General features: G+C 56.9%; 1 protein-coding gene and 1 long non-coding RNA gene across 2 annotated transcripts; one reads left to right on the forward strand and one right to left on the reverse strand.

Moving 5' to 3' along the window:
- Positions 1 to 6,022: 6,022 nt before the first annotated feature.
- On the forward strand, positions 6,023 to 20,593 carry P2RX1 (purinergic receptor P2X 1). Its single transcript, XM_058560040.1, has 12 exons — positions 6,023 to 6,297; positions 14,971 to 15,118; positions 15,383 to 15,454; positions 15,915 to 15,984; positions 16,240 to 16,336; positions 16,655 to 16,735; positions 16,997 to 17,138; positions 18,819 to 18,946; positions 19,381 to 19,471; positions 19,886 to 19,951; positions 20,291 to 20,392; positions 20,503 to 20,593. Exons 1-12 carry the CDS (start codon positions 6,161 to 6,163, stop codon positions 20,566 to 20,568), a joined length of 1,200 nt encoding a protein of 399 aa, XP_058416023.1. The 5' UTR covers positions 6,023 to 6,160; the 3' UTR covers positions 20,569 to 20,593.
- LOC131417075 (uncharacterized) lies at positions 11,253 to 24,644 on the reverse strand. Its single transcript, XR_009222680.1, has 3 exons — positions 22,774 to 24,644; positions 22,504 to 22,533; positions 11,253 to 12,413 (listed from the first exon to the last, which is right to left on the reverse strand). It is a non-coding gene; the product is annotated as an uncharacterized LOC131417075 (long non-coding RNA).
- Positions 24,645 to 24,958: the final 314 nt, after the last annotated feature.

The raw sequence follows: 24,958 nt of genomic DNA on the forward strand, positions 1-24,958 counted from the left end.
CATCGGTGTCTGTTTTCCTGGAAAGCGGTCCCTCATGTGCCCGCTCGTGTCCACCTGGGCCCCACCCCAGGAAACGTGAGCGAAGATGGGGCTCCCACATCGCCAGCCAGGGGTCGTGGTCTTCCTCTGAGACAAGGCTCAGGAGAGGGACTGACTCGCATGGACAAGACTGGACAGTTTGTGCACGTGTTCAAAGCCCTTTACACGTGTTACAGTTCACATGTCTACCCTGAGGAAACAGGCTGGGAGGGGTCCTGACTTGGCCCACGGCAGGGCTGGACCTGGAGCCTGGATATCAGGGGCCCCTTGCACCCCGCAGAGGGGCCCGCAGCCCTGGCTCTTCTATGGCTCCTGTGTCTCCCTGAGGTTTCTCTCTTGCTCTCTCTCTCCCCTCCTCACACCCCAGGACAGCATCCACCTCTTGTCCTTCCAAGCACCACTCTTTTTTTTGTTTGTTTTTTTTGTGAGGAAGATCAGCCCTGAGCTAACATCCGTGCTAATCCTCCTCTTTTTGCTGAGGAAGACTGGCTCTGAGCTAACATCTATTGCCAATCCTCCTCCTTTTTTTTTCCCCCAAAGCCCCAGTAGATAGTTGCATGTCATAGTTGCACATTCTTCTAGTTGCTGTATGTGGGACGTGGCCTCAGCATGGCCGGAGAAGTAGTGCGTCGGTGTGCGCCCAGGATCCGAACCCTGGCCGCCAGTAGCGGAGCGCGCACACTTAACCACTAAGCCACGGGGCCGGCCCCAGGCACCACTCAAATGCACCTCCTGAGGCTTCCCTCAGCTCACACTGTCCAGGGGCCTTTGCGAGGCTGCTTGAGATGAACTCCTGACCTGCCCAGGTGGCCCTCCTGCCCTCTGGGAGCAGGGGCTCTGGGAAGGGACTAGCCACGTCCTGTGTCTCCCTTGTTTCCTGTGAAGGGAAGACTCACTCATGAAGGTTCTGTATCTGATCCTCTCCCCAGCTGCCCCGGGAAGGGGACTCAGGCCCTGCCCATAGGGCCAGAGGCAGGGACCAACCATGTTAAGTCGCGGAGTTCAGTGCAAAATGAAAATGTTGAGCCCTTTGTTCAAAAGTTAAGAATTTCTTGGGGCCAGCCCCAGTTTGCGGGTTCAGATCCCGGACGCAGACCTACACCACTCGTCAAGCCATGCTGGGGCAGCAAGCCATGTACAAAATAGAGGAAGACTGGCACAGATGTTAGCTCAGGGCCAATCTTAAGCAAAAAAAGGGGAAGACTGGCAACAGATATTACCTCAGGGCCAATCTTCCTCACTGAAAAAAAAAGTTAAGAATTTCTTAACAGTGACAGCAGTGCATTAGATCAAGTGCAGGGCCTTCTGAGTGCAGGGCTGTGTGCAACGTCATAGGTCACACGCCCATAAAGCCAGCCATGGCTGGAGGAGACAGGACCAACCCTTAGGAGCACCCAGGTTTTATTTGGGGATGGGGGACAGGACTTGGCACAGAGCTCACAGAGGGAGCCAGGGATGGGCAGAAGGATTCTCCCTCCTGCAAGGTCCATCTATAAGACCTCTCAGATGGCAAAGCCTTTTCATGCTCCTCCCCTCCAAGGGTCCTCACCCAGCTCTGTGAGATGGCACAGGCAGGGGGAAGGGCTCTGTTTTACAGATGCAGAGCCTGAGGCCCTCTGCGGTCTGACTTGGCTGGCAGGCAGGGTGTGGCACTAAGTTGGGCCTGGGGGGGCTTGAGTAGGAGGCAGGTGGGCTCCAGTGCTCCCAGCAGCCTCTGGGGCTCATTGCAGGGCCCGCTTTACCTCCACCCACACCCAGGCCTGCCCAAGTCCAGCCTTGTCCAGCCCACAGCGTGGAGCCCGACAGGCCAAGATGGGGCAGCCAAGGTAAACAGCGGTTTCCTACCTCACAGCCGCTCGCCCAAGAGGGAATTCCGGGGCAAGCCCGGCACACTTCTCCCTGGCTCAGGGGTGGCAGCTGCCCAATGCCCATGGCCTCCTCCTGCCCCCTCCAGAGGCCTGGCCTACGCCCCCCATGCTGCACCCCTCACAGGGGTAGGAGGGACCCCATTGGGGCTGCACTGGGAGAAATGGAGGGGCAAAAAAAGAAAATGAAGACATACATCCTCACAGACCTGAACCTGAGTGTCCATTGCAGCTGTATTCATTGTAGCCCCAAACTGAAAACAACCCAAATGTCCATCAGCAGGGGAAGAATAAACAAACTGTGGTATGTGCATACAACAGAATACTCCTCAGCAGTAAAGAGGAGCACATCCATAGCACAGATAGAGCTTAAAACCCTCATGCTAAGTAAATAAAGCCAGACCCAACAAGAGCTCAAACTGCGATTATTCCACCTAGTGAAGTTTTAGAAAAGGCGAAACAAGTCTATAGCGACAAAGCAGGGCAGTGATTGCCTGGGGCTGGGGGTTGGGGAGAGATTGACAGCAAAGGGGCAGGAGGGAACAATCTAGAGTGATGGATTGGGCGGTGGTTACATGCATGTGTCAGAATTCATCAAACTGTGTGCTTAAAACAGGAACATTTTATTGTATGTAAATTATCCCTCAATACAGGTTGATTTGGAAGAAGAGAAGGAGGTGGGAGCTGGAGGAGGTGTGAGGGCCTGGGGCTGCTGAGTGGGGGGAGTGGTTTCAGCATCATCGGGAGGCGACGGCCTCCCAAGCCGGGGCTCAGTGTTTGAGGGGCAAGGGGCTGGGCCAGCCCGTGGACTCCTCGCATTCCAGAGGCAGAGGGAGGCTGGGGACCAACAGGAAACAGTCCAATAGGATGAGGGACAACCAGGGGGCGTGATGCCTTGGACGCTTAGAAGGAGGGGCTCCAGCTGGGCCATGGCCCATGATGGGGTGAGCAGATAGAAGAGGCGGGAGAAGCAGTACGAGGTCCGGGCAATGGGGAGAAGCCAGCCCTGGGGACCCCTACTGTGACCTCCCCATAGATGCCTGCCCGGCACCTCCCCTTGACAGTCTCTGTCAAGCTGGCCCAGGGCCGTGTTCCAGCCAGCATCTGAGGGCTGCGTGGCATTGGGTGAGTCCCTAGACACCAAGGGAGGCCCAGATGGCGTGGGGGTTGGACTGAACTCTTCCGGCAAGGATGTGACCCCTGCGGCCTTGGGACTCTGAGTGGCCAGGGAGACCCATTGGAGCCTGTGCCGACCCCGTTGAGGGTTCAGACTGGCCTCCAGGACTGGCATGGGCCCCCTCCACGCTCCACAGAGCCGCTAAATTTAGCCAGGCAGGGGAGGCCATCCTGGGGCCGATCGTTTGGCAGCACTGCCTTGTCTCCCTACAAGGCCCGGCCCAGTGCCCGAGCTGGCCACTCAGCCTTTGGGCTTTATAAGGCAGGCCTGGAGGCTCGCAAGTGCTGGAGTCTTGCGGTGGGCTCTGGGCCAAGCTCTTATACCTTGGGGAGCCTCCTTCCCGGCCACCAGCAGATATGGGAGCTACTTATTGTATGACCTTGGGCAAGGTCACAGAGCCTCAGTTTCCTTATCTGTAAAATGGGGATTCTAGTCCCTACCTCAGAGGGCCGCTGTAAAGAAAACCTGCTCAATTCCAGCATGTGAGAGCACTGTCTCTCCTGTAAACTCTGACCCCTGCCCTGCCCACCCCTGTCCCCCAAAATGCCTAGAACAAATGCAAGTGTCTATCCCTGGGAAGCTGGAGTTGGGGCCAAGGGCAGGAAAGCACAGGCCTCAGATGGAAAGATGCAGGTTAGAACCAGTGAAAGAGACATTGTCCCTGTCAGCTGCCTGTCTTAGTGTTGCATAGTTATTTGCAAGACAAGAAGTTTGAGAAGAGAAATGTAATTGCTTTTATTTCTCTTCCTTTGGGGCATGCTTTGGAGGTGACAACATGCCAAATGAGACAGTCCTCCATGCCAGTCTGTTTTCTGAGCGTCAGGGTCAGAACTAAGACTATAACAGAAGCACGTGTGTGCTGCAAGCAAATCCGTCTATCCGTTGGTCCATCTGTCCTGCAGCAAGCCTGGTTCCTTGGAGGAGGAGAAGGAGAAGGAGCATATGGTGATGGTGTGAAAGGGACAGACACAGATTGGAAAATGACTGCCTGACTTCCTTCCCTCCCTCCCTCCTTCCCTCCTCACCCCCCTCCTCTTTTCTTCTCTCCTTTCCTTCCCCCCTCCCCCTTCCCCTGGTTATTTAGTGCCGGGAGAAGGGTGGGTGTCATAGGACACAGAGATGGCTCAGACACAGAGTCAACACCCACCCCCTCCCCAAGCAGTTCATGTCCTGGGGCCTGCTATTCCAAGGGCTATGGGGTCAGCTGGGAAGGAGACAGGCCTTTTTGTCTGGGGTCAAGACCAGGCCAAGGGGATGTGGCCACCACAGCTCTGGCTCCCAGCATCTCTGGGTTTTTCCTTAGAAAATCCCAGGATGTGGTTCTTGCCAGATCCTCTTGAAGGTGGTGAAATAGTTGAGCCTGAGATTAGCAGGAACTCTGCACAGGGTAAGGCTGATCTGTTTGATGGGGAGATTGGCTGGGGTGCTGGAGGGGACTGTGGGCCTCCCATCGGTGGGGACCCCTTGCCATCCAGAAAGTGGCTCTGCTCAGACAGGCAGCTGGGATTCCCAGCCCGGGGCCTGGCTCCCTGCCCAGAGCGATTTCCCAGCTAAAGGCCTGTCAGGAAGAAGACTCCTATCAGCCTTTGGGGTGGGGCGGCTTGGCCTGGGCTGGAGGGGTGGCTCCGAGGACACCCAGCTTCCACCTCCCACCTCCAGAGGGAGCCCCGGGGACACCCAGCCTGGGCTGAGGCCTGGCCAGGGAGGCCTTTCTGCTTCAAGCTGGGGCCTCTAGGACCGCCCAGGGTGAGCTTGGGCAACCCATTCCTCCTCTCTGAGCTCATTTCTTCATCAGCAAAACGAAGCGGGGGGTTGGAGGAAGCCTCTGGCTCTGGGGCTTGGAGAGCTAACACGGGACCCCTGCCCCACCCCAGGCCCTGGGGACCCTGAGTTCAGGGCCAGGGGTTGAGGACAGGGACTGCAGACGGCCTGTACCTCAAGCTCAGGAGTGGCCTCAAGTTCTCTGTCTTCAGTGTTGTTGTGACCCATCCCCCAAGGGCCTCCACCTCTGAGGAAAGTCCCCTTATCGTCCCCATTTCACAGATGAGGAAGCAGCCTCAGAGAGCCGAGGCACTTACCCAAGCCCCGCGGGCAGCGAGTGGCAGAACCAGGAATGGTGACCGAGGTGGGCTCACGTGAGGCTTTCCCGCTGGGTCTTGGGGAGCCTGACAGCACTGTGTAACAGATGTGGCCCTTGCCTTGTCTGGGCGCCTGCCTCCCTCTGCGCGTTTCAGGGAGGTGGAGGTATGGCTGGGGCAGGACAGGTGGTGGGAGAGGAGGGGTGGGGGAGGGTGCAGATGCCAGCCAGACACTGAGGTTGATGGGGCATAGGCCAGGCTTGGACTCAGAGAGACTGTTGGATGGAAGGTGGGCTTCGAGGACAGGGGTGGGGGTCCTGCTGTGGGCTCAGAAAGTGTCAAGCAGCTGGACTGGAAGGGCCCTCCTCCCTCTTCTGTCCTCCAGGCTGCAGGCCTCCAGGGACTGTGCTCCCCACCTAGGGGCAGAGGTAGGGTGGGGAGGAGGTTTGGATATGGGGATGGGTCCCTGGTTTGGGGTGGGCTCTGACCTGAGGCCACTCCATCCAAGCCCTGACCCAAGCCCCCAGCCCTGTTCTACCAGGTTCGTGGGGGGCTGACAGCTTTATCTTTGCCTTGTGACGGGTGGCCTGTGGTTTCCTGCCAATAGCTCCTGTTTCCGGAGGCCCAGCAGGGCCCAGGCGGAGCCAGGAGGGGCAGTGGGGCTGGGCTTGGGTGGCCCCACCAGTCCCGCCCCCATCTATCTTTGGGAATTTATTTGTCCACAGGCACGGCTGGTCCACTGTTCATTGCCTTCCAGGGGACAAGAGCTGCTCTGACCACCCAAGGATTCTCCCTCCAGCCCAAGTGCCCCCACTGACCTCTGACTCCTGACCTCTGGCCCCACCTGCCCTGCCCTGCCCTGCCCTGCCCTGCCCTGCCCTGCCTAAGGGGCTGGGACGCCCCTAGAATCTCTGCTGTAGACGTGGGTGTTGACACCCGGCTCCCCTCGAGAGCAAAGGCTGTGCAGAGGGCTCGGCTCTCAGCCCCCCAGCCTGGCCACCATGGCGCGGCGGCTCCAGGATGAGCTGGCTGCCTTCTTCTTCGAGTACGACACTCCTCGAATGGTGCTCGTGCGCAACAAGAAGGTGGGCGTCGTCTTCCGCCTGATCCAGCTGGTGGTTCTGGCCTACGTCATTGGGTGAGTCTAGGCCCCTTCCTTGCCACCCTTTGTACAGCCCCCGACCTGGTTCTGTCCTCCAGGCTCTGGGATGCTCTCCATGACCCCAGAAAGCCTCTCTTTCTCTCCGTCGGTTGTCATCTTTCATGACAAACCATTGTGCTATTTGGAAGGAATGGAAGCCTGCTAACTCACTGTCAATATGGGGACACTGAGGCAGAGAGGGGAAGCCCTGCTCTGGGTCATCTGGTGAACAAGAGGCAAAGCCGCTGGGTTCTGAGGAACTGGCTCATTGTTAACGGTTCCAAGCGGTGAGTGTCCGTGGCCCCAGCGAACCAGCCAGAGTCCCTCTACCTCTGACCTCCCAGCCAAGCCAGGCCAGTGCTAAGAGGTGGAGGCCACATCCCACTTTACAGGCCCTGCTCCCACCTGCCCTGCCTAAATTAGAGGCATCCTGGGATAGTCAAGATCTCCGGAGCAGAGAAACTCTCAAATTCGGAACACCTGGAGCCTTAATAGGTGGCATGTCAGGCAGAGGTTGGAGGTCAGAGTGACAGCTCCTGTCTGGGTCTCTTTGGACCTATCCCACTGTCCCAAGAGTACAGGGGCAGAGGTAGGGTGAGACTCCCCTGCAGTCTGGCTGTCCTGGGGACCACGTAAAGGCCATCTTCCTGAAATCAGTCTGGCTGTCCTGAGAGCAGAGACAAGCCCGGCAGGGGCTTGCACACGTGTGTGCTTGTGTGAGCACACATGTGTGTGTGGTGTGTGGATGACTGTGTGGTACCCAGAGCTCTGTGTGGGTGCAGGTGCCCTCATGTGTCTGGGTGTGTGCCCAATGGGTGTGGCTGCTGGGTGTGTCCCTGGGCTGGGTGCCCACATGTGCGTGTCCTGTGGCTGAGGCGGCTGGGTACCTGATGTGTGTGCCCATGTGTGTGGGGGGGCATCATGTCCACTCACAGTGACTCTGCAGAGGGCTCCTGGAGGCCCCAGGGCCACTGAAGGGGGTTCAGCCTCTGCTTTGGGGCCGGAGGGCACCCAGCAGCCCCGGTCTGCCTTTGCTGTGTGCTTCTGAGGGCCCTGCCCCCCTGGTCTCCGTGTCCTCATTTTGGCTGTGGGACCAAACCAGGACTCTGACTGGAGCCTAGGGTGGGCTGACCAGGAGGCCAAACAGTGACCACATAGTCCTGGTCCCCCCAGGGCGTCTGGCATCCAAAACAGCCCTCCCTCTGCCCCACCCAGCCCCCAAGGCCTCAGAGCTGGTGGCAGGACTCAGCCCTCTGACACCTTCCAGCCTCTGCCTCCCTCCTGTCCACAAACCAATTTGACATCTGCAATGTTATTTGAGCTTGTGAGGGAAACTGAGGCCCAGAGAGGTGCAGTGGGATTTCCAGGTCACACAGCAAGTCAGCACCAAGTCCCAGTTAGGTCGGAGGCCTCCTGACCCCCAGGCCTCGGCTCTGCCTTCTCCTTTCCCACCTCACAAGCGCTCTGAGAACCCTTCTAATGGGACACTGATGGTGTGATGCCAGGCACAGGACAGGCCTAAAAGTCCACCATTAGCCACACTCCTGACCCTCCAGGGAAGAGAGATGTTGTCTATCAAGGCCCAGCCCATCCCTTGCCCGGAGAGGCTGGGAGAATGCTGTCCTTACAGTGACCCCTATGGCTCTCTATTTCTGCTTACTGGTCAGCACAGGGCCCGCTTGTATGTTGGTCATGGACTGTCAGAAGGAAAGGCTCAGTCCTCCCACCCCACCCCAGCTGCAGCATATGTCGCGAGCCGCCATCCAGTCCTGAACGCATACTTCCAGTGACGGAGACCTCATTACCTTCTTTTTGCCTTCCTCCCTCCCAAGACAGTCTACTCAGTTTCCAAATGGATGTGGCCTCCTCTGCGTCTGCGAGGCTCAGAGATGCTCAGTGATTTAGCCTGGATCTCACAGCTAGAAAGAGGCTGAACCAGGATTTGAGTTCAGCTGTGTGGCTCCAAAGTCTGCCTTGATATCCTGGAAAGGAAACGTGCTCAGAGAGGGGCACTGACCTACCAAGTCACATAGCAGAGGCAGGAAGGCAGAGTTCCTTGCAACACCCCCCAACCCCACCCTCCAGCTCAGGCTTCTGGCTCTGGCTTGGGCTGCGACTCTTGTTGTCTCTGGTGCCCTCGTCTGGCCACTGCCCACTGCTGCACTGACCATCATCTAACAGCCCACAGCTGCAGACCAGAACCAGGCTGGACTTGGTCTTACTGTCTCAGGCCTCGGTTTCCCATCTATTCCATGGGGCAGGGCTGGTGGGGAACCCTCTAGAGATGCTGCACACATTCTCAACGATTTGCTCTTTCCTGAGGAAGGACCCCTTTATTTAGTTACCGCCCCCCTTCCCAAGTTGCCTGTCTGTCTGAATGTCTGGTCCTGTCAGGCTTGCAGGGGGACAGAGGGGAGCATAGGAGAGGAGCCAGACTCCCGGGCTCCAGAGACAGGGGCACAGCCCAGACCGGGGAGGGGCAGACACAGAGACAGAACTGGACAGAGGGACAGGCATTGGAGCGCAACCTCTCAGATGGAGAGAGGCTCTGAGACTTAGAGGTGGAGAGTGAGTTACTGAGACAGAGGCAGAGAGGCTGCGATGCTGAGAACCCGAACAGACTCCGAGGAGGGAAACCGAGGCTGTGTTCTCTCTCGGTCACACTCTTCCAGGAAGTCCAGGGCAAGTGGAGGGGGCAGATGGGCCTGAGGCCCTGATGGGCTGAGCTAAGGCCGAGCTCTTTTTGCCTCAAATTAAGATGGTTAATTTGCAGTTAGACCTGTCTCCTGAGCAGTGATGAGCTCTCTGTAACTGGAGGTGTGCAGGCAGTGGGCTGTCACCCATGACCTAGCAGGCCCATACAAGGGGCGTGCTGGGACATGTCCCCGCCTGGAGGGGTCTGCTCAGGGGAGGAGAGAGGACTGGCTGTAGCACACAGGAGGGTCCTAAGGGGATCTGTGAACACTGCTTGGGGAGGAGAGCCTGGAAAGACTTCCTGGAGGAGGTCACACAGTGGTGGAACCAGCCTTGAGCAAAGGCCTGGGGGCTTTAGGCTAGGCAGGCCTGCTCTTGGATTTCCCTCAGGCTCCCCTGTGAACCCCCCACAAAGCCCTTGAAATCACATGCTTCTGAGATTTCCAAATGGATCCTGGAGCACACCAATCAAGGATAAGGATAGATACAAATGATTGCCGGGAGAAACACATCCCAGGACATTTCTACAGCACATTCTCTGTGCCTAGTGCTGTGTCAGGCTCCACGGGACCGAGGTGGGGTACAGAGTGGGCAGAGGGGGAGGGGAGAGCTGAGGATGAATTAGCCAGAACGCCTTTGGTTCCTAGTGGTGTTGATTGGTTTACGTAACTGAAAGGTCAATGCAGGCTTCAGGCCCAGGTGGGTCCTCCACGAGGAGGGCACAGGAAGGGCAAGTTCTACGGGAGACGAGGAGTTCAGGTCGGTCCCACTTGGGTTCCCAGGGAAGCCAGCTAGGATCTTCTCCTCTTCTCAGCTCTGCTTTCCTCTCTGCAGGCTTCTTTCTCAGGCAGGCTCTCTGGCCTCAGAGTGGCAAAGTGGCGACCAGCAGCTCCAGGCTGACATCTCACCGGCTCAGCCACTCCCAGGGCACACAAGTGTCTCCTTCTCCAGAGTTCCTGGCAAAAGTTCCAGGTCCAACTCTTACTGGCTGGGGATGGGTCATGTGCCCATCCCAGAACCAGTACTTGTGGCCAAGGAAAGGGAATGCCCTCATTGGTGGAGCCTGGTTGTGTGCCCACCCTGATCCAGGCACTCTTGCTAGAAAGCAGAGTGTGATCAAAGGTCCTGGGGCAGGGAAGGAACAGCAAGAGAACAGCTAGGGAGCAAGAAAGGAGCCAAAGGAGAGGAAGTGGAGGGGTGAGCAGGGCCACTGGCTCAGGCCTCTGAATGCCGGGCTGTGGAACATGGACTTTCTCCTGCAGGCGGTGGGGAGCCGTGGAAGGGTCCAGCAGGGGAAGGCCTGGGGCAGGCAGGTGTGGGGTAGGGATGGAGGCCAGAGGCAAGACAGCTGTGAAGAGGCAGCACTGACGAGAGGAGAGGATGAGGCTGTGCCAAGGCAGATGCAGCAAGCATGGAAGACAGAGATGATCACCCTGGCGGGCCCTGCACTGGGGGTGGCGCTGCAGCTTCTGCCCATCAGTGCTGCAGGGGGACATGTGCCCAGCACAGCCAGAGTTTCTGACTTCTCAAGAGCAGTGGGAAATTGGAATTTATGGGTGAAAGGAACCTCTTGGTTTTTAGAAGTTGCCGAATCATTCAAAAACTTGAAAAACATAAATCATCAGCCTGACTTGTCTGCAGACTGCATGCTGAGTAACCTCTGACCCCCAGGGTGGACTCCAGCTCTGGATTCAGTCCCTCCCGGCCCGCAGTCTGGTCTCATCCCGGCCCTATTGGGCTGCTCTGCCCAAAAGCGTGTGCCCAATCTGGTCAGCTCCTGCCTGTGGCCCATAGTTAGCCCCTGTGTCACCGGCGACACGACCTGTCCTCCTAGCCCCAGGCCAGAGCTGCCTCAGCATCTGTCCCAGCTCCTCTCGTGTCTCAGCCTGCACACAAGAACCTAGTGTGGACCCTCTAGATCCCTGGATGAAGGCCAAGGGAGGACAGGAAGGATGAAGTGACCCAAAGAATGTGGGCGTGATAGAGACAGAGGACGTGAGGATAATGCCCAGGCTGTGAGCCTGGGGGATGGGTATATACTGCGCCATCCTCCCTCACGAACAAGTTCTGTGGAGAGACGAGGTGTGCAGGTTGGTCCGATGGAATTTTTGTTTTGAGATAGAATTCACACGCAATAACGTTCACCTTTTCAAAATATACAGTTTGGTGGTTTTTAGTATAATCAAAAAGTTGTGCAACCATCACCACTGTCTAATTCCAGAACATTTGCACTCCTCCAAAAAGAAGCCCCCTACCCCTTAGCAATCACTCCCCATTCCCCCTATCCACATCCTACTTTGCCTGTTCTGGACTTTTCATGTAAATAAAATCTTGCAATATGTGGCCCTTGCGTCTGGCTTCTTTCATGTTGTAGAAGGTACCAGTACTCCATTCCTTTTATGACTGAATAATATTCTGTTGTGTGGAAATGCCACATTTTGTTTATCCATTCATAAGTTGATGGATATCTGGGTTGTTTCCACTTTTTGCCTCTCATGAATAATATTGCTGTGAACATTTGTGTACAAGTATTTGTGTGGATGTATGTTTTCAGTTCTCTTGGGTATATCCCTTGGAGTGGAATTGCTGGGTCATGTGGTAATCCCATGTTTAACTTTTTGAGTCACTGCCAGACTGTTTTCCAAAGGGTCGAGTTGAATTTGAGGGACCTGTGAGATGTCTGGGGCGGGGGGCCGGGGCACTGGGAAGGAATGTGTGTCACCAAGCTGTGGGAGATGTAGACATTTATATAAGTTCTTTGAGTGCAGAGTATTGGTTCGTTTTGTTCATCTCTATATTTTTAGTGACTAGAACAATTTTTGGCACATAACAGGGGTTCGATAAAGATTTGTTGAATGACTGAGTGAACGTATGGAATTGAATCTCGGAGGAGAGTGCGGAAGTGGAGACAGAAATCCGTGGGACCTAGTGTGTCTGTGACAGCTCACACGAGGTTCTGCCTGGGCCGAGAAGGGAAGCCAGGAGGGCAGACGGACATTTAAAGAGGATATAGTGAAGGAGGACCAGAGACAGTGACAACAGGAGGATTATTTATTATTATGTGCATGCCAGGCACTGTGCTAATTTCCTCAGGGAGAACTCATGGGAATGTCCCCCAAACAAACACCTAGACTTCTTCTTGCTGGGGCTCAGCCCAGAGCTCAGTGCGTGGTGTGGCCCTGCTTATATTTGTTGATCGAGCAGCCTCTTTGAGGTAGGTGCCATCACCTCCATTTTACGAGAAAGCCAGGGCTCAGAGAGGTTTCGTCTTTAGCCTGAAGCCGCACAGCTGGTGAGTTGCAGTGCTGGTACCTGAAGCTCGGCCTCTGTGACCCCAGAGGCCACACTCTCGGCCACTCTAACATGAGGCTTCTTCCATGAAGGGCTGTTGGAGAAGAGAGACTCAGGACAGGGTGTTGCTGAGGACAAGGAGGAAAGAATGGGAATGAGAATTTTTGGAAGAGGCGGGGTTTCTGAAGATGCCAGTGTCTTTGGCATCAGGCCCCCTTGGTGGCTGTCCCGGGGTGGTGACTACAAGGCCAGGTCAAGGCGAGCACGGCTTTAGAGGGGCGGGCTTGGCACCATGGTCGTTCTATTATTATCAGAACCGAAGTCATTGATGCCAGATTTGACTTTTCCCTTTGACCACCAGGACTGACAGCCCACGGGGCAGACACGGCCCAGAATGGCTGCATCAGCCCCAGCACGCAGCCTTGGTGTGGCTTTCGGCAGACACGTTGATGCCAGGCTGCTCAGTGGAGGGGGGCAGAGTCCTGGGCTGGGAGCCTTGAGCCTGGAGTCTGCCCTGCTTTGCCTCTGACTTGGGAAGGACACTCCCCCAGGCCTCAGTTTTCCCATCTATATTGTGAGGAGTTGGTATAGGGCAAAGAGAGAAATGCTGCTGGGACCTCAGGAGTGGGGGCTGTCAAGGGTGAGGCCAGCGACCTCTCCTGAGGGGGGTTCAGAATACGGAGCAGCTCTCCCATGACCCCCTAACAGCAACTTCGAACTCGGACATGGAGCCAGAGGCCTTCCTGGAGGAAGAAACCTAAGGAGAGTGGGGGGATGGGTGATGACCCCACCCTCCCTGATGGGGCAGGGGGCAGGCTGCAGGCTCAGGACACTGAGAATTGGGAGCCTTTGTCATGCCTCACCTGTTGCCATCTGGGACCTGCAGGGGGCAGCAGTGACCATGCTTAGGCTTGAGAGGGGTGGCTTGGCTCCAGCGCCGGCCAGAGAGGGGCTTGGAGAAGGAGAGGAGAGGACCACAGGAGGAGAGGACATTGGTGGGTTGCCTTCCTGGGGCCTGGAGCAGGGAGACAGCCCCCAGAGAGCTAGCAGTGATGCTGGGACTAAGAGGCCTGAAGAATTCTGTTACTAGGCCTGAGCTCAGGGGGACAGGAGAGGGGCTTTGAGCTCTATTTGGACAAGTGGGCTAAGGGTAGGGTGAGGGGTGACGGAGGCATGAACATACCTCCCCACGGTCAGATACTGCCACAGGTGTGCTCACAGATTTGCCCTGGAGATACACAGCTACACACTCTGACGGGCACCATGGACACACACACACACACACACACACACACACACACACACACACACAGAGTTACACTGAATCTCCATGAAGTCTTTCCTGAAGGAAAACTCTGGAGAGAAGTGTTATTCAGGATTCTCAGCATAAGCAACAGAAACTAAACCCAAACTGGCTTGCATAAAGGAAGGGAACTTATTAGGTCATGTAATTGAAAAGTCCAGAGGTAGATTTTTCAACATGCTTCAGGTATGGCTGGATCTAGGTGCTCTAACATTGTCAGGAGTCTGCCCCTCTGCACCTCCTGGCCTGGCTTTCTTCTAAGTTGGCTTCATTTTCAGGCTTGCTTTCTCCATGAGGTAGCAAAGATGACTAACCATAGTTTTGGTCTTCTAGCCACCTTGCTTAGCCACTCAGCAGAGAGAATGTCTCTTTCCCAGTAATTCCCAGAAAAATCTTGGCCTCATTGCTGAAACTCCCCAGGTGGTGTGTCCAACCTTAGACCCATCACTGTTGCTAGGGTGATGGAACACTGTTTGGCAAGCATTGGTCATGTGCCCCTGCTCTGACCCTGGAGTTAAGAGGGAGGTCAGCCCCATTGAATCTCCCAGATTGAAAGTGGAGAACCCAAAGGAACAGAAGTTCTCAGTGCTGGGAAGGGAAGGCCAGAATTTCCCAAGAAAGGTGGGAGGCCTCCAGCCTGAGCCACTCCCACAAGGCCTCAACCAGGACCAGATGCTGCAAGCCCGTCAGAGGGCCACCTGCCCCATTTCCCTTCCAGCTCCCCTCCCAGGGGCTCCAGCATGGCTGAGATAACAACAGCTAATGTCTATATAGCGCTCACTCAGTGCCAGTCCCCATTCTAAGCGCTATTACATGCGTTAACTCTCAACAACAAGTACTATTGGTACTATTATTGTTATTCCCATTTCATAGATGAGGAAACTGAGGCAGAGGGATTGAATAGCTCACCCAGAATCACACACTCCATGCGTGTGTAGCTGGGCTCCAAATTCAGGCTGTTGGGCACTGAAGGCCAAGCGCTCAGCCCTCATGCTCTGCTGTTTCTTGGTAGGAGGACCTCAGGAAGGAAGGAGCACTCTGGGAATGAGGATTGTGGTCCAAGAAGCTTCCCCTCTGGGCCCAGCAGATCCTGCTCTTTGAAAAGGATCTGAAAGTGTCCTTCAGTGGGTCTCCTCCCTGGGAATTTCATAGTGAAAAGAACGGTGGAACTTCCCGCACAGGCCAGCTGGAGGGAGGCAGTGATGCTCTCCTGCCTCCAGCCCAAGACGCAGCTTTAGGAGCAGAGAGTGGCTCAAGATGCATCTGGGAGGGAAGGGAAAGGACTTGAGATGTCCAGCTGGTGCCAGAAGGGGCAGCGGCCCACAGAGCCACGTGTCATCCTGGAATGGCCCTGCCCAGCTCTGCCCTCCATCCCCCAACAGGTGGGTGTTTGTCTACGAGAAGGGCTACCAGACCTCAAGCGGCCTCATCAGCAGCGTATCTGTGAAACTCAAGGGTCTGGCTGTGACGCAGCTCCCAGACCTGGGTTCCCAGGTCTGGGACGTGGCTGACTACGTCTTCCCAGCCCAGGTAAGCTGGCTCAGAGCTGGGTGAAGCTCTGTCCCACCTCCCTGTGGACCAGTCCAGCTCCTCTCTCTCTCTGGGCCTCAGTTTCCTAACTGTGAATGAGGGGCAGAAGCAGCCTCGTAACATCCCCCACTCTGACATCATGGGTGTGGAGGCTGCTGGGCGTTATGTGGGTTCTAGGGGTCTGCTGGGGCCATGCGTGGGTTCTCGGGGCTGTTCTCCCAGCTCAGATCCCTTCCCTCCCCTCTCCCTGCCCCTCACTTCCAGGGAGACAGCTCCTTCGTGGTCATGACCAATTTCATCGCGACCCCCCAGCAGGCTCAAGGCTACTGTGCAGAGGTGAGGACTGCTGCCCATCCCCCCTTCTCGGACCAACAGGGAAAATAACACGGAGGAGGAGATCCCCTTGAGCATTGGAGGTGAAGCTGGATAGGCTTCCCGCGGGGGCCACAATGGTAGAATTTCAGGCATAGATTCACACAAAGTAACGGTTCACCATGGACAGTGCTGGGCCTTCCCTCCCAGCTGTGTGCCAAGCAGGATGCTGAACCTTAGTGCCCTCCCAACCTCCAAGCCCCAACCCCCACCCCCTGCCCACCAGCTGACATCGGCAGTGGTCAGCCTGGCATGAGCCCAGAGGGGTCCTGGGAGGGGACTGGGGGAAGGAGGCTGTGAGCAAGGGTCACCCCAAAGGGATCTGAGACTCTGCCCCACGCTCCCTAGGGCCCTGGGGGTGGGAGGGGCTCTTCTCGGGACCCCACCCAAGGGGCTTGGAGCCAGCAGCTCTCCCCTCCCCCAGCACCCAGAAGGAGGCACGTGCAGGGATGACAGCGGCTGCACTCCAGGGAAGGCAGAAAGGAAGGCCCAAGGTGAGGTCCACCTCCTCCTGTCCCCCTTCATAGCCCCTGTCAGCTTCAAGCTTCCTCGCCAGGAAGTCCTTCCTGCTCTCTCCCCTCCTGCCACCCCGACCTTGGCCTGCCCTGTCCCAGACCCAACCACGTTTCTGTCCTCAGGCTTCTGCTCTTGGGTGCCCCATCACTGGGATCTCCTAGGGGCAGGACCTGGGGGCCTCCTCTGCACTCCCAGCTTGAGGTGGGCACCTACGGGTTCCTCCATTGCTCCAGGCATCCGCACGGGCAAGTGTGTGGCCTTCAATGACACCGTGCGGACGTGTGAGATCTTCGGCTGGTGCCCCGTGGAGGTGGACGACAACGTCCCACGGTAACGCCCTGTCCTTCCAGAGAGCTGGGCGGAGGTCCCCAGCCCAGAGGGGCATCTGGATCTGTGTTCTGGGAAGGATCTGTCCCCCTTCTTCTGACTCTACCCTCACCCCATCCGTGCGGCCCAGGCCAAAGATCCCCCGGCCCCTGGTCAAGGGGCCTGAGAGTCCACCATTATAGCACACCTGCCCCTCCACCCATCCAAGGCCACAGGAGGATCTTTAGGCTATCACACCCCCACGCACACCGTGCCAAGCTCTGGTGGGCACCGGGAGGGCCTCAGGGGGAGGGGGCGGTGAGTGAGTGTGGTCTCCTCCAGCCCTGCCCTTCTACGAGAGGCCGAGAACTTCACTCTCTTCATCAAGAACAGCATCAGCTTTCCACGCTTCAAGGTCAACAGGTTCGTAGGAAGGGTGGGCAGAGACGCAGGCGGCTCCCCAAGGCTGCTCCAGCTGCTCTCAACTGTCCGTCGCCCTCCACTCCTGCTGATTTCCCTCTGGAGGCAGAAGCTGGGGCCAGGCCCCTGGGGGCGCTGCCTCAGTCTCCAAGGGCTGTGGAAGGGGCATTTCTGGATCCCGGGAGGCATCCCCAGAGCTTCAGGGCATGGTGGGCACCCTCCCAGCTGGCATGCCGCTGCCACCAATGCCCTCTGCCCCCACAGGTGCAACCTGGTGGAGGAGGTGACCACTGCCTACATGAAGACCTGCCTCTACCACAAGACCCTGCACCCGCTGTGTCCCATCTTCAAGCTGGGCTACGTGGTACAAGAGTCAGGCCTGAATTTCAGTAGCCTGGCCGAGAAGGTACGGTGCCAGGCAAGTGGGGAAGGCTGGGCCTCAGGACCATCAGGCAATAAAGGCTTTTCAGCCTCCCCAGACCCTCCCTGGTGTAGGCCAGGTATATATATACGAATCTATTCCCTAATACTGGGGGCTCCTGAGGGTCAGGCCTGTGTCCTCAGCAGGGCCTGGCATGGACCTGGCACACAGGACGTGCCCAGGATGAATGGATGTGGGCAGACTTGTCACCTGGACGTCTGCTGAGGTCCCACCGGTTTTTAAATATTAGTTAAAGGCAGCTTGAATCCCACGGCCCATGGTCCTGAGAAATCCTGTGCCCTGCCCAGAATTCCGGAATTCTGGGGTTCCGAGAGAAGGGGTGCCTTGTAAGGAGCACAGGCTTGTCTGCCTAGGTTCACATCCCAGCACTGCCCCTAATGAGCAGCGTGACCCCAGACAGGTCTCTGACTTTCCGTGTGTCTGAGTTTTTGCACCTCTCAAGTGGGCGCGATGATAGTGCCAGTCTCGTAGGGTTGTCTTGAGGATCAAGTGAGTCCCCGCGTGGGACAGTGCTTCAGTACCGCCTGGCAGGTGGCCGCCTGTTACGTGTTCCCACGTGATCGCTACCAGCCTGCTCCTGCAGCCGCCGGTTCAGGGCTGGCAATCAGCCCCTTTTCTGTGACATCGCGCACACATGCACAAACTCTCTCACAACACATTTATCTAGAACAGGGGTCAGCAAACTTTTTCTTTAAAGGGCCAGAGAGTAAGTATTTTCAGCTTTGCAGGCTGCGTGGTCTCTGCTCCAGCTACTCAGGACAGCTGCTGGAGAGCAAAAGCAGCCACAGACATGGGTAAACAAATTCGGCCCTTGGGCCTCAGTTTGCAGACCCCTGGAGGGGGTGGACACTGTAACAACGCACACGACCAGAAAGCTAATGTTAGATCTCCCTGTTCCTAAAAATCTCCCTGCCGCCCCCACTGGGAACTTCTTACCCAACACCATCATCTTCAGGTACCAGCCTCCCCCCCGTTGCCCAGCTCCGTGCCTGCCCTGATCACTTCCCAACTCTCCTGTTGCTCAGCCCACCCCCACTGGTCCCTGAGCCTGGCCGCGCCCAGAGGAGCTTTGCTTTCTCAAGCTTTCTCTTCCCAGCCCATGTCTTTACACACTCTTTAACTCAACAGCTATTTATGTGCCTCCCACACTGTGACTTCCTCTGGGAACTCAGGAGTCAGTGACGAAGGAGACAGACAGTCCCACCCTCGTGGACCTTACGATCTTGAAGGAGATGGGTTAATAATCACACAAAATAAATATATGACTACAGAGCGACAAATGTTCCAGAAGAAAACACAGAGGGAACATATTTCAGACTGGGAGCTGGTCAGGGAAGGCCTTTCAGGGGAAGTGACCAAAGGATGAGAAAGAGCCAGCCTTGTGGGGAACTGGGGGAACTGCCTGTGCAAAGGCCCCGAGGTAGGAAGAGCTTGGTGTATTCCAGAACCAGTCAGAAGGCTGGACTGTGATGGGCGGGCAGTGGGGCCAGAGGTGGTGATAGGACCTCAACGCTGAAGCAGCTTCTCAGTGTCTCTTCTCAAACAAAAAACAAGTTCCCTCTTCAAGAGACTGCTGGCACTGGCCGTAAGACAGGAGTCTCTTGATCTTAAAACCCTGGATCTTGAACCCTGTGTCCCTGGCAGGGCGGGGTGGTAGGCATCACCATCGACTGGAACTGTGACCTGGACTGGCACGTGCAACACTGCAAACCCATCTACGAGTTCCATGGGCTGTATGAGGAGAAAAATCTGTCTCCAGGCTTCAATTTCAGGTGCCCGCCAGGCCCCCACCACTGCACCCTTCCTTGGGGGCCCTTGGGCTTTTCCACTCCCAGAACCCCTTGAGACCAAGCAAGTATCCCCAGGAGGGGAGCAGAGGAGGCTGGGCTGCTCCCATCCTCCTGGATTGGTCAAGCAGGGAGCCAGCAGAGAACAAGACCTTGGCCCTGGCTCTCGGTCCCCTTGAGGCCTCCCTGGCCAGGGCTGGCTGGGGAAATTACTGACATCAGGAGCTAGGGTGAGGGTTGAATACAGCATTCCTTGAATGAGGCGGGGATCCTGCCTATGACTCTCCCTCTATATAATGTTGGAGGCACAGGGTTGTCCACATGGAGCTCTAAGGGCTCCTGCATCCCTGACCCTCTGAGAACTCCGGACCCGAGACAGTTCTCCCTCACCCTCTCCTGCAACCTCGCCCCTTCCCAAGGTTTGCCAGGCACTTCGTGGAGAACGGGACCAACTATCGGCACCTCTTCAAGGTGTTTGGGATTCGCTTTGACATCCTTGTGGATGGCAAGGTGAGTGTCCAGTGTGAGGGGTAGCCAGAGACACATTCTTGGTTCCTGTGAGTGCCTGTCGCGTGTCTGTAGTTGTAGAGACAGGAAGTTGGATCGGCTTCACTCGGGGGTTCTAATTCTAAGAACAGATGGACCCGGGGACCATGGGGGCAGGGCTTTCCCACCTGTGACCTCACCTCCCCCACTGTCTCCCTGTGTCCAGGGATGCAGAGCCAATGTCAAAACCCAGGGCTCCTGACCAGCGGATGGGTCCCCAGGGCAGTGGGCCCGTGGGCAGCAGGCTATGGGCCAGCTAACAGTGGAGGGGAGGAAGCCCGCTGGCCCCAGGCCTGGCCTTAGGGCTTCTGAGGAAGGCCTTTTCCACGAGGCCCCTTCTGATGGTTAACCTTTCTCTCCCCTGGGCCCTGCCACCAGGCTGGGAAGTTTGACATCATCCCCACAATGACTACCATCGGCTCTGGGATTGGCATCTTCGGAGTGGTAAGTGCCAGGGTCACGGCGTCACTGTGCCAAGGTCAGTCCCCCCTCTTCCACATCTTAGTAGCTGCAACAAGTCTCTTGCCCCAAAACTTGGCTGTAATTTTCCATCCTTGCTGAGCCCCCCACCACCACCCTAGACCCACAGTATGTCTGGGGAAACTGAGGCCCAGAGCTGGGGCAGGACAGAGGCAGGACAGAGCAGTGCCTCATCCCCCTCCAGGACCTGAGGTCTGGATAGGGCAGGGTTCAGCCAGGCCCCCACAGTCAGTAGGGATGGAGGTGTTATGTGGAGGGTCCTGCCCCGAGATTCCCACCCTCGCCCCCCTACCCCGCCCCCAGGCCACGGTTCTCTGTGACCTGCTGCTGCTCCACATCCTGCCCAAGAGGCACTACTACAAGCAGAAGAAGTTCAAGTACGCGGAGGACATGGGGTCAGGGGCGGTAAGAGAACTCCCCGAGTCTGCCCTTCAGAGGCTTCAGGCCCACGTGTCTGTGTTGGGGTCCCCGCTGCTTCCCTGGGGCTGACTTCTATCCCCCCAATGCTTACACAGGGCGAGCGTGACCCCGCGGTCACCAGCTCCACCCTGGGCCTGCAAGAGAACATGAAGACATCCTGACCTTCGGCCCCCGACTCCTGACTGGATGCAGCGTGAGGCCTCGGGCCGGGGCCCTGGTGGGGTCCCAGCCGAGGCAGAGGGCTCTCCCCAGGAGCTCTCTCGCCCTCTCAGCCAGCCAGACACCAGGTTGCCAGCAGCTCAGGGTGGACACTGGGAGAGACCCGCTCGATTCTGGGCTCTGGCTCCAACTCCGCACCCCACAAGGGAGCCTCACTCCAGCCTCAGCCACTCCTGGTCTGGAGGGGCTGGGGCTGGGGCTGGGTGGGGGCCCACTCACACTCCTGTTCCTCTGCTTTGTGTTTCTCCCTCTGGGCCCTCATCCATCCCACTGCCTCAGTGTCTCTACACCTGTGCTCTCCAATATGGCGGCCACTAGCCACAGGTGACTATTTAAATTTAAATTAATTAGAATTGAATTCCTCAAACTAGCCACATTACAGCTGCTAAACAGACGCAGGCGGCTAGTGGCTGCCATACTGGACAATAGAATATTTTCAGCCTCGAAGAAAGTTCTCCTGGACAGCTCTGCTTAAGCCCTGTTTCTTACTGGCCTCAGATTTCCCTGGGGGCTTATCAACAATGCAGGCCCCTGGGCCCACCCCAGAACTCTGAACCAGAATCTCCAGGGCTGGCCACGTGACCTGCAAGGCTAGCAAACTCCCTAGGCCATTTTAAGGACCTAAGTTGAAGAACCGCTCCTGCTTCAGTCTCAGGCTTAGCCTGGGCCTGCATCACCTGGCAGGTGCGGGCACCGAGCAGGTGTGTGGTGTGCTCACAAGCCACATGGTGTCTCATGCGCACCCCCCTCCCATCCACAGTGTGTATTTGAACAGCTTGGGCTCTGCAAACACAACCATCTGAACACACCTACACCCCCAAGCACAGACACATGATCCACACCCCGTCACCTCCACGGGGATATGCTTCTCGCCAAGTGTGTCAGGCCAGGACAGCCCCTTCTAGCCATGAATCCTTACTCAGCTACCTCTGGCAGGTGGGGGAACCTCAGCTAAATCCTGGGCTCCCTGCCTGTGGCCCAGCCCCAGCTCCCAAGGCCTGCCTGGCTCTGTCTGAACACACGGTCTGGGGAAAGCGAGGGGTGGAGTATAATAAAATGAGGACAAACCTCTGCCTTCTGCACTTTCTTCCCAGCCCTCTCTGAAACTCGGTGTCCCCATCTGTACAAGGTGGGCCGAGCTGAGCGATCTTTGAGGTCCTTCGGGCTCTGTCAGTGGGTGGGTGGTGGCGAGCCAACACTTATGCCCTGAGCCCAGCAGGGTCAGTGCTGGGGGTCAGCTCACTTCTGTCCATGGACCACTGTCCTGGCCCAGCCCCAACACTGGAGCTCTTCCCAATCCTCCACAAACCCCTCACGCCGTGAAAGGCCTGGCACTGGGAGGAGCAGAGAACCTCAGGGGCAGCCTCATGAAAGCAGGCCTGAGAAAGGGGCTGGCTGTCCCAGGAGGGAGATCTGAGGGAATCCCAGAGAGGGGAGGAAGGTCTCAAATGGAGACAGTGTGGAAGGATTCTCCGGGGGCCCTGCTGTGGGCATGCCCTCCAGTCTGGACTTACAGCCAGGCAGGTCTCAGGGCACCCCCATCCCTAGGCTCTCTCTAGACCAGTGCTGTCCAACAGCAACAATGGAAACATTCTCTCTGTGCTGCCCGATGTAGTACTCGCTAACCACATGTGGCCACTGAGAACTTAAAATGTGGCTAGTGCAAGGGAGGAACTGAATTTTTAATTTCATTCACTTTTAGTTAATGTAAATCGCCACGCGTGGCGAGTGGCTACCATACTGGACAGCACAGACGAGCCCCTCCCCTCTCCCTCAGGCCGTTGGCTTTCTGCCCTCTTCCCCAGCCGAGAATCATCCTTCAGATTTTACAAGATGGGCTCTCCCTCTTCTTCCCTCCCTTCCTTCTCCAGACCTACCTGCTTTCGCACCTCCTGCCGCCTTCCCTCCTGAAGGAGCAGAAAAGGATTCCTCCTTTGTATCCAGCCCTCCACCCAACCCAGGGACCTCCCAGCAGAGGCCGCCTCGGCTTTGCCTCCTCCCAGCCCATGCTCCCTGCAGCTCTGCCTGCCCTCCCTTCCCTGCCACCACTCCAGAGAGACCAGTCCACACTTCCTTCTGCCTCCCACCCTCTGCAGTTGGCCTCAGCCCCCACCCCCGCTTCTCCTAGATGCCCTTGCCAAGGTTACCGGCAGTGTCCTTGTTGCCAAATCCAAGCAGACACTTCAGCCCATATCCTGGTTGGCCTGTCAGCCTCCGACACTGTGGACCAAGCCCTCCTTTGTTGAAAGATTTCCTTCCAGTAGTTCCTAGGACCCACCCTCTCCTGATTTTCCAGCCAGCCTGGTGTGCAGGGAAAAGACAGTTTTCAATTGCAGCTCCGCCAAGGGTCACTGCATGTCCTTGGGCAAGTTGCTTAACTCTCCAAGCCCCCTCTGTGAGTCAGGGATAATAATAGCCTCCACTCAGGTTGAGGGAAGATAAGATATGTAAAGTGCCTAATACAGAGCCTGGCACACAGTAGTGCCCGCCCTTCCGTCTATCCTCTCTTTCAATGGTAGAGTCAGCTAGTTGTCCTCGGATATCTATTCTCTCTACAGTGATACAGCCCTTGGTTCTTAGCTGGGTATGTGGCTGCCTAAAATGGAAGCTGCATTCCCAGCCTCCTCTCGCAGCTGAGGCTGGTCACATGACTAAGTTTTAGCTAATGGGATGTATGTGGAAGTGTCATGTGACACCTTCTGGGAGCTTTCTTTAAAAGAGAGATAGTGTGGATCCTTTCCCCTCTTCTTCATCCGTGTCCCCATCCCACTGCCTGGAATGCATATGTGATAGCTGGAGCTCTAGCCACCACCCTGAACCATGAGGACAAGAGTCATACCCGGAGGTGGCTGGAGCAGTGAGTGGAAGGAGCCACATTGGGGAGGTCTTAGTGGAGCAGAGCTGACATATCAGTCCAGGACTGTCTTCCCTGAGGCTCTTATGTGGGATTTCTGTTACCTACGTCAAAACTGATCCTACCCGGTACAGAAATCTTTCCCCCTTAAAAGCGAGTGTTCTGTCCTTGGCCGCTGCTGTATTTGCTCTGAGGTATCTCACCCTTTCCCATGGCTCTGCTTACAACTACGGGTCCTTTCTGACAACTTCCAAAACTGCCTCACTGGCTCAAACCTCTTTCCCGAACTCTGGCCCCACACATCCAACCCCCCAATTGCCTTATCCAATTAATTATTCATTCAACAAACATCTGTTGAGCGCCTACACGATGTGTCAGGCTGTGTGCTGGATGAATCAGGCACAGTCTCCGCCCTCAAGGAGCTCCTGGTCCAGAGGGGGAACAGGCAGGTAAACAGATGCTGAGTACCAGGAAGGTGCAGCTAATCCACGCTGGCCAGGGAGGAGGTCATGGGGAAGGGTTTCTGGCAGAGGCACATTGAACCAAGCCCTGAAAGGATTAGACAGGCGGGTGGTTAGGACTGAGGTCATGGAGGGCTTGATTGGACATATTCTCAGGGTACTGGTGAGCCATGGAAGATTCGTAAGCAGGAGCTGACCAGTTGGACTTGTGTTTCTGAAAGAGTGCTCTGGCTGCCGGGGGGGAGAAACGCTAGTGGGAGGGGTGAGACTGGACGGGGGTGGGAGGCCAAGAAAGAGGCTGCTGCAGCCATCCAGGTACAAGATGCTGGCGGCCTGGGTTACAGGAGGGCCAGAGAGGTGAAGAGAAGTGGATGGACTCCAGAGAGATTTAAGAGGCAGCAGGGCTTGGCGATCAACTGGTTGGGACAGGAAAGGGGTAGGCTACGGCGACTCCCAGGTTTCTGGCTCCAGATTGAAACAGGGACACAGGAGGCCAGGTCTGGGGGAGTGATGTGGGGTTCTGTCTTGGGCAAGTGTTGGGGTGAGGTGCCAGAGGATTCGCAGGTGGAGAACTTAGCGTAACTGAACCAAGAGCTGGTGAGCCCGCCGGGGGAGAAGTGGGGGGCAGAGCCCCCAGGAACAGCCACCAGGAAGGTCAGGCCGGCCCGCGGAGTCTCCTCCATTCCCTCCGCCCCAGCCAGGCCCTTCCTGCCGCCTGCTCACAGAGCCCTTCCCCACACACGAATCTGACCATGCCCCCAGCCCTCTGTGCTAAACGGCTTCCCGTCTCCCCTGCCATCCACTCAGCAGAAGGCGACACTCCTGAGTCCGCCATTCAAGGCCTCTCTCCCGGCCCTTGGCCTCGGCCGCAGCCCTCATGGCCGTGCCCCTCCCCCAGTACGCACCACGCCTCACCCCCGGGAGCGCTCTTGCCCCTGCCAGGCCGGGATGGAGGCGGACAAAGGGTTTGGGGGGTAAGCACCTGTACCCTCCAGGCCCCGCTATGGAGCCCAGACC

This window comes from Diceros bicornis, chromosome 18 (genome assembly GCF_020826845.1).
Source record: "Diceros bicornis minor isolate mBicDic1 chromosome 18, mDicBic1.mat.cur, whole genome shotgun sequence".
In the NCBI taxonomy this organism is placed as follows: Eukaryota; Metazoa; Chordata; class Mammalia; order Perissodactyla; family Rhinocerotidae; genus Diceros; species Diceros bicornis.

What these genes read in the sequence shown, in the direction of transcription:
- P2RX1 (XM_058560040.1), top strand. Translation starts at nt 6,161, where the DNA reads ATGGCGCGGCGGCTCCAGGATGAGCTGGCTGCCTTCTTCTTCGAGTAC. An exon ending in CCACGCTTCAAGGTCAACAG is followed by an intron (nt 16,736 to 16,996) that starts GTTCGTAGGAAG and finishes CTGCCCCCACAG; the next exon opens with GTGCAACCTGGTGGAGGAGG. An exon ending in AGGACATGGGGTCAGGGGCG is followed by an intron (nt 20,393 to 20,502) that starts GTAAGAGAACTC and finishes ATGCTTACACAG; the next exon opens with GGCGAGCGTGACCCCGCGGT.